The sequence below is a fragment of the Arachis hypogaea genome, chromosome 19 (assembly GCF_003086295.3).
Source record: "Arachis hypogaea cultivar Tifrunner chromosome 19, arahy.Tifrunner.gnm2.J5K5, whole genome shotgun sequence".
NCBI lineage: Eukaryota > Viridiplantae > Streptophyta > Magnoliopsida > Fabales > Fabaceae > Arachis > Arachis hypogaea.
The window spans coordinates 145,013,575-145,022,741 of record NC_092054.1 but is presented as its reverse complement, the minus strand read 5'-3'; the positions used below and the strand labels follow the sequence as shown (position 1 = coordinate 145,022,741).

The window sequence follows — 9,167 nt, the reverse complement described above, 5'->3', positions numbered from 1 at the left end:
CTTTGTTAAAATTCTGAATTGGATCTTGTTAATTTTAGTTTCAATTACTTAATTTGAGTTCTCTAGTTATAATTTTGTTTAGATCTTGTGTTGCATTTATGTTTTCTTGTTATTTTCCTTTCCTTCTCATTTTATGAACTATGTGTCTATTAGGGCATTGATGTTTTCTATTATTAATAGTGTTGTTTGAGTTGTTTTCCATTGATAATTGTTAGTGGGTACTTGTAGTTTCCAATTAATTTGCAATTTGAATATGTCTTCTATTAATGCATACCATGTGTTTGATGAAATGTTTTCTTTGATTATGGAGTAGTTTTCTTTACTCTTGGCCTAGGCTAAGGGAATTGGGTAAACTTGAGTCATTGAGTCTAATTGATTTGGTGATTTGAGAGTCCTAGTGGTCAAGTTGATACCCATTGACACCAATCTACTACTAAGCCAATTAATAGTTGGATTGGGACTTATGAGTTGAGATTGATCAAGCCATTTGATGTACTTCAAGCTTGGAAGTAGACATTATACGTACTTCAAGTATAGAGGTAGACTTAATGAGCTTGGTTCCTCATAATTGTCAAGATATGGTTATTAGACAAGGATAGTGACCCCAATTTCTATGCCTAGCCAAGAGTTCTTTTCATTATTCATATTTGAAACCCAAAAATTCCAATTGCTTGATTCTTGTTATAGTTAGTTAGTTGTTTACTTAGCTCTAGAATAGAAGTAGATTTTTATATTCCCTTATTAGATTAAAAATTGCTCATACTTGGCTTTAGTTGCTTCGATTTAGTTTCTTTCACTTTAAGATTTCTTGCATGTTAAGTTTAGTAGTTTAAATTCTTATTTATGACTCCCAACCTTGGAATTTTAACCAATATTAATGCACATGTTTGCCCATTCTCTTGAGGATGACCCGAGACCAATACTCTCGGTTACTTTATATTGGGGTTGACTTTGTGACAACCAAATTCTAAATTTGAACGATAGGGTTATAAGTTGGTCTAGGACTATACTATGACGTGATCTTTGTTGATAAAATTTAGACCGACCATAATCTTATCCATCACCCATACCTGAGGAAGGCTGGGTTTGGCGACGAATTGCCACTCAGAAATTTTGTGTTCGACAACTCCCTGATCACGAAATTTGTGGGGTGAGTGCACGATCACCCTATGGGACGTCGCATACCACCTCGGGCTGCGTGCTAATGGGGAGCCCGTGGTTGTTACTCTCGTGATTTCCATACATAGTCCAGGACCGAGGCCTGAGAGTTGGTTGAGCGGCTACTCGGTGCCAAGCCTCCAGTAGACTTGAAACGAGACATAAAGTTTGTTGTCTTGTGTCGGACACAGTAGGCATGAAATGCTCTAGGAGGATGCCAGCCACTATCCTCATCTCTCAATGCAGTCTTGATCACTTGAGATCTATCAAAAATAATCAGCAGACCTTTCTGTGTGGTGACGTGTCGCCTTAGATTGGTAAGGAAGAAAGATAATGATTCCGTCGTCTCAGACTCAACAATTACAAAGGCTATAGGAAGGATATTGTTGTTAGGATGTTACCATCTTGTGTCACTACAATAAGCAAAACACCACCATATTTGCCATATAGATGCGTGCCATCGACAGAGACGAACCACTTGCAATGCTTGAAAGCCTCCACGTAGGCAGGAAAAGCCCAAAATACCTTGTCAAATATGCTGCAATCACGCACCATGAGATGTCCATCATAGTACAGTACAACACTAATCTCACACATCATTATGGGACAAGAACTCTGCAGGGCTTATAGCAACCTCGGTACCTTATTGTAACTCCTCCCAATCACTGTATATCTGCACAATCGCATTTTGCTTCGCCATCTAGACCTTTTTATACGAGAGTTTGAATTGATAGTTTTTCCTAGCTGCATCTTGTAGGACAGATATGCTGACGGACGGGTTGGATTGTATCAACGGGAGGATGACACGACAGATGAAACTGTTGTCCAACTGTCGGTGGTCCCGCGACATGGTGGGTGCTAAACACGTGTGCGCTCCTCCCACCCTATACACCTCCCTAACAAAATAGAACAACCATTGACAGGTACAACAACCATAACAATGACAATTGAAAATATAGAACACAATGAAACTTCAACTTACCAATATCCGAGATTATGTCGGAGAGAAACACGGAGACTCCAAGGGCAGTCTGCTTCATCTTGTCGGCAACGCACATAGTACTTTAATCGATTCGACTCCACTACTCGATATTCAACACTTATACGAATGCTGTAATTCTTCATACCCTGCATTACTGTATCTTTGCTTTTGATTCTGTGGCCAACCCAAAACTCCACACCTCCATCTAAGTTGTAATCGTCTTCACCCGTGTTGGAAAATGGATTCTTCTCTTGCATCGCATCTAGATCCAACGTAGCGTAATGACTAGGTACAGATGACAAGGCCGAAATTGGGTGTGGGGCAGGCAGAAGATATCGACGTGATGCCTCAACCGGAGTCTCTAGTACAAACTTCTCCTCATCATCATCCTCAGAGGAACCACTCTCGTTGCTATCCACAATATACTCCTTGTCGGAGTCCTCACCGTCAACGTCCAAGTCTTCCACTGGACTAGCAACGTGCAGCGATTTAGGTGTGAGAGATGGGTCATCCTGGACGAAGTCTAACGAGCCAGATCCACCGCCACCAACATCATCAACCTCCGTAAAAATCTCTATCACTTGTTTCGCCGTGATTCTCCTATGGATGTCAAATATCAAGCGCACATGCTCGTCACCATGGAGCCAAAATAGATGAAACCAAAAAACTCCATTTGCCATTAGTGCAAACAACTTATACCCCACCCATCTGGTCTCTTTTATCCCGCTACTACCGACGCTACTCACTATCAGACTCTTTAACTCAGACAAAAAAGCTTACTCGCCGGATATGCAACAGAATGGGATTCTTACACTCAAATATCACCCATTATCACTATTTTTCATACAGCAATTCGGGTATACACCTACAACCAAATATCCACTATTATTAAACATTTTGGCTTATTTTCAAAAGAAATCGGTAGAGAAGAAGTATTGAAATATTTGTGAAGAATACAAAGGATTGTACATCCTTTTATAGCTACTGAAAATTTATCTCTATGTATCTTGTTTATAGTGTAGAAGATTATACGTATCACGTTTATACTGTAAATAATATATATATTTCATTTCTGTGACTTTATCTCATTTACAGTGTAAACAAAATATTTATTTTATTTATTTAAAAAAATCCTAAATGCATTGGTTAATAGTTAGTTTTTCTTGTTGCGGCTACTAATAAATCGCATTAGCTCTATCTGATTGCATAAATTTGTATTTAAATCATATGGCTATTTGATATTTAGTATAACATCTATAAATTGTGTATTTTATGGTTTAGCTAAAAAGAATAAAAATTTATTTTATTTAATTTTTATTAATTGTTGCTATAATTAATAAATACTAAATAAAATAAGTTTGAGCTGTTTTTTATCTTTTTAGCAATACCCTGCTAAAAAATACAATATTCCACTGCGATTTACTAATAAGAAAAACAAGATATATAGGTGTTCCAAATGGTATCTGAAACGTTGATTTGGGTTTGAACGTGAGGTCTAGGTCCCTTCTGATGGCAGCGTCCGACTTCTTTGGTGTCGAGGGGCTGCTTGTCCGAGTTCCTCGTAAGAAGGTAGGGGGTGGTACCTGCAAGAGACTCCGATACTTAAGTTAGCAAAGGATTTAAACAAGTTTTTAGTAGATTAGAACGTGTCTTATACTTGGAGGTTATAATATATTTATAGTAGAGCTGCTAACCACCTTTGTTGGAGTAGTTCTATCTTTTTTGATTGATAACTATTCCTTTTATCTTGGGAATTTGTTAAGATCTTCCTTCTAGACGTAACGGAGAAATATTCGGAGGCATTTACTCATTTAAACCAAGTAGAGCTGGATCTCTTTGTTGATGTCTGACCTCTTTAAAGAGATTGGATACGCTTGCAGAGACCACCTTTCTAGGTGGACTTTCATGTTTATTGGGCTCGGCTTTCGTTTGCTTGGGTCAGGGTATGAATAATAGGTAAATAACATAAAAAAAAATTTTTAATTCGTTTTGTTTTAAATAAGTAAAAAAATCCTATTAAGAAACAAAATGAACAAAAAAAATTATCTAGGTTGGATTTTGACCTTTTTTTTTTGAAAGATAATGGTGAGAAAGTAAATGATTAAATGAATCATTCATGAGTAAAGGTATTGCTTACTATTTGCTTTCTGTCCCTTCGGGGACATCCGATACTATTTGCTTTCTACTTTTTTTTCTTCTTTTTTTTATATGTTCTGTTTTCCTTCCTACAATTCCAAAAAATCAATCAACATAGTAAATTCAGGCATATGATATTATTCTTTAATTTCTTAATTTCTTTTTGTTTAATAGTTTTGTTTGTTCAACAACAAAGTACTTTTGGAAGCATAAAAACTCTGATTTTGGAGTGTGATAATAAGTAGTGTCAATAGTTGTGTTATTTCTAATATTTAAAAATAAGTATTTATTTAACCATCAATTTAATTTAATTATAACCAAAAAATCGAATATCATAGTAAATTTAAGAATAATGAGTGCAGGAAACATAGATGTTCAAGGATTTGCCTCAATAGTAGCTAACGATAGTTGTCAAATGTTTGAAGTTGGTGGGTCCTCATTTTGATGGGTACAAATGTTGTTGTGTTGAAGCTTTCTTATATTTCATCACTATTTTCAATGCAACCAGGATTTTCTGAGCAGCAATGATTCATGGAAACTAAGAAAACCAGTGTACGGAATTCCTCTGCCTGCAACATGGCACCATTCTTCTAATATTTTATTTTTATATGTGACATTCTGAATAAAATATTTCAGAGGATCAATCATATCATATATGTATAGAGACAAATTAACTTATAATTGAGGCAATCATAGACTGTACAGAAAGAAAATCAATGTTGGTCACATAAAGTTTGTAGAAAATTAAAAACTCCAATACTTCTAGAGAAAGAACAGAACAGCAATATCAAAAATCCCCTTTTGGTATTTTTGAAGGGAAGAAAATAATTTCCTCAAAACCATTCAAGTTAGACTAAGATATTGGTGGGAAAAATGAAAATAAAAGAAAGAAGAGAAAAGAAAAAGAAAATTGTCTGGTGCATGTTATGATCTTCATGTCAAGTGTTACACTCATTTTCAATCATTTCCTGAACATCACCTATTACCCAATATGCATTATGGCCACCTATTACTTCAGCTTGTTTCTTCCCATCTTTCCATAGCTGCACAAATTATATAACATGTTGTCAAACCATTACTTGCTGCAGAAGAAAGAAAATTTCATATAATCATATACAATGACACTTACTTGTATTGTTGGCATTTTCTGTGTTGAGGCCACAGCATAAAGGTACATAAAAAGAAAGCAAATTAGATAAATAACAAGTATCAAGACAAAAAGTCAAAGTGGCAATTGGTTAAGCAAACACAACAATATAAATGATTAGAAAGATCATAAAAATGGAAAAAAAAAAAAACCCTTAAATACAAAAAGCAATTAAGCACACACAATAAACCTTAAATCCTTGGTGTATGATTCAATTGTGATGTGTTAACAGATTATATTTGTTGAGCTGTTTATGATAGGCTCAGCAAGTAGGAAGCCTTGCGGTTATTTAGGATTTAATTTATATGCATAGTTAGTTTACACGAATATCTAATCCTATATTGCCACACTAACAAAAGTGTTTGACTCAACTATATCTCAAAATCATACAAACACAAGTATTCGATTAAATAATAGTGTACAACCATTTCACGCTGTTCATGCATGGCAATTAAACTTTAACTATATAGCCTCGTCCTGAATTTAAACAATCCAAGAATATAGCAAAACGACCCAGCAAGAGCAGAATCATAACCACAGAATACCGGCTACCGATGCATCGTTTGAAACAGAAAAGGATGCATATTTCAATGTGTAGTCCTCTTTAAACTAAGTTTTCAATCATGCATGTCGGAGATACAGATACATTACCGCAGTCTAAGTTAGAAATTTGTGAGAAATATTCATGAATTTGCTCTACATGCTCAATTCAAAAAATTCTGTTCCCTCAGGATATATAACTAGTAGCAATGCTCTGACTATTTGTACCACAATCATCAGAAATTCATACAGTGATTTTCTACAACAGTTGGAGATAAAATGTCAAGCACTCATTATAAGATACTAGAGCATCTTTAACAAATACAAGCCACAAAAGATTAAAAAATGAAACATATATCATATAAACTATAACACAGAATATCAATACAGGTTTCTAACTTATTCCTTCATTTACAACTTGTTCACACAAAGTTTTGAAATTTGAATTATCTTTTCTGTCCTCAAATCATTATTTATGACAAATATGTGGCGAGATTCCTTCAGGCAAAGGAAAGTGCCTTGCACAGATAAAGTTAGGAGAACATGGACATAGCATACATTCTAAAGTTTTAAGACAGCACAAACAAAGATAGCAAATTGAACAGAATGGATATAATTCTATAAGTGGATTACAGAAAGAACTTACAGTGACACCAGCCCGAGCAACAAGTTTATGCGAAACTGTATTGACATCGACAGTGTAGAAACATAATCTACACAAAATCACAGTAAGTATATCCTTGATTAAAGAGTTGACCAGCAAATATATTAGACCAAATAAGAATCCAAATATCATCAAAAGTTCAAAACCATCACAAAATTTCAAGTATCAAAAGGAATCTCACCTTGGATAATATTCTGCTGCCAACTTTTCCAATTTTGGTTTTAAGTATATGCATTTTCTACACCAATTTGCCACCCTACAAACCACATTTATAACCCTATCTCAAAACCCAGAATGTGCTAAAAGGAGTTATTCAGTAATCAGAAACATTAAAGGAAATGTAATGCCCATTATAAAGTGTAGGAACATAATGCTTAAGCAAACCACAAAACTTGTACAGATTATAAAACCTAAGTAGAAAGTATAACTAATATTCATAAATTACCATAAAACAGAAACCAGAACAGTTGATCTGATCATGTCATATCAGGTGGACCATTCCATAGGGCTAATTATAAGGTTACTCTGTGATGATACCAATGACAAGAGAATCAAAACCAATAATTCTTTGTCACTAATGATAAGTTTGACAATCTAAGCTAAATAAAATTAAACTCCTAAGAAAGCATAATACGCAAATGAAGCCAATTGATTATACTATGAAATAACAGATTCCACTTAAAACAAACATAAGTCATCAATGGCCAACATAATTGATAATAGAAAATTTTAATTTTGGTTGAGTTCGTCCCTGAAACCGATAAAGACAAGAAATTTGAAAAGAAGGGACTTTGTTAAGTCAACCTAGCTAGCTTTATGAATTAATATCCCAAATCAGAATCCGAAATCATGAAGATAAAAAATCAAAACTTTGTAATATAAGAAAAGAGAAAACTAACCAAACAATGATGAGAGGATGTTGATTGTGGTGAAGGAGGTGATCAAATTGGTCATCGGTAGATATTGGCGTGAGCTGAATGGAAAGGGGCGAGTCACCGAGTTGGTGGTGGTGTTGGCGTTGGGGTAAGGCGTTTAGGGGAGAAGGAAGAAGATGAAGAAGAAGAAAAAGCGGTCTTTGTGGTTTGAAGGAGATGGAAATGGGAGAGGAATGAGAAGCAGTAGTTGAAGCTGAAGCGAAGAGAGAAGAGAAGAAGAAGGAATAAGGAGGATTGTAGTGAAGAATAGGAAGAGGGTGTGACATGATTGATTCTGATGATTGTTGAGTGCAGAAATTAATCAAGTATAGAAGAAGATGATTGTTCCCTTTTTGGAGCATCTATCGTCTACCTACCATTTCCATTTCCAATGCCCATTTTTGTACAACTCAAACTGCTGTGAATAGTAGCAGTACCAGAATTAATTTGGTCGAACAGTCAACTTGTTTGTTTTTTACATATGGATTGTGAGGTTAATTTTTTTGTATATTAAAAAAAGGTCGCACTAGTGTACAAATATTGTTTTGTACAGATATACAGATGTACAATTTTATTATTTTAGGATTTGACACGTGTTGCTCCTATGATGCAGGATGCAGCTGGCTCTGAAGACGTTGAGGGTGCTGATAGGATGGGCAACTGAGCCGGTTTCATTGGGTGAGATCGAATGGGGTTGTGAAAATCCCACGTTCCGTTGGTTGCTCACAACCTAGGCCATGTTGGGGGGTGCCGGAAAAAAAAAATGCACGAAAGGTAGCACTTGGATCTTCGCTTCACTAGCCTGATATCATTAAAGGAAACCCTAAGTCTTGGCTGGACCACCGGCGTCACAGGACTTGCAGGTGCCTCTGGAGGTTGCAAGTAGGGGTGGCAAGCGGGGAAGCCCGCCCCGCCCCGCCTAGTGAGGCGGTCTCAAAATCCCAACCCGCCCCGCCTAACGGCGGGCTGGCGGGCCGGCGGGCTAAACCCGCTAAATATCCTCTTTTTTTTTTTTACTTTTAACTATTAAATAATATATATAAAGATATAAAAAAATCTCTTCTATTTTTTACTTTTAACTATTATAATTTCTAAAGGCATAAAAAATTATATTTTTTATATGTATAAATAATAAAATCTTTATAATTATAAATATCTAATAAACATAATTATAAACCAAGTTTTCATCCAAAACATAAGTATAAATATTCTCTCCAAAGCAAAATAAACATAATTTAAAACATAATTATAAATATTGTCTTCAAAGTAACATAAACATAATCCAAACCACTCAATTTTTATCTTCATACTCTTGTAAGTTAGGTTGGGGGAAGTTAGGTTTTGGCCAAAAATTTGTAAAAATACCCCCTCACTAAAAAAATACCAAGCCCGGCGGGGAAGCCCGCCCCGCCCCGCCAAAGCCCGCAGTTTAAGCGGTGCGGGTTAGGCGGGTTTTTGCTATTTGGCGGTCCCAATTTTTCAGCCCGGCCCGCCTTTTTTGGCGGGTTACGCGGGAACGGCCCGGCGGATTTAGGCCCGTTTGCCACCCCTAGGTGCAAGTGGGATCCGCTTGTTGCGGTGGTGGTCTCACGTGGTGAAGCTGCTGGCCGACTACCTTAATCCCCC

At 36.1% G+C, this 9,167-nt stretch overlaps 1 protein-coding gene across 1 annotated transcript; it reads right to left on the bottom strand.

The window, feature by feature from the left end:
- Positions 1-4,906: 4,906 nt before the first annotated feature.
- LOC112779245 (thioredoxin-like 3-2, chloroplastic) lies at positions 4,907-8,023 on the bottom strand. Its single transcript, XM_025823492.2, has 5 exons — positions 7,527-8,023; positions 6,809-6,883; positions 6,610-6,676; positions 5,406-5,423; positions 4,907-5,319 (listed from the first exon to the last, which is right to left on the bottom strand). The coding sequence occupies exons 1-5, from the start codon at positions 7,901-7,903 to the stop codon at positions 5,215-5,217; spliced, it is 642 nt and encodes a 213-aa protein (XP_025679277.1). The 5' UTR covers positions 7,904-8,023; the 3' UTR covers positions 4,907-5,214.
- Between the last annotated feature and the right edge of the window lie 1,144 nt (positions 8,024-9,167).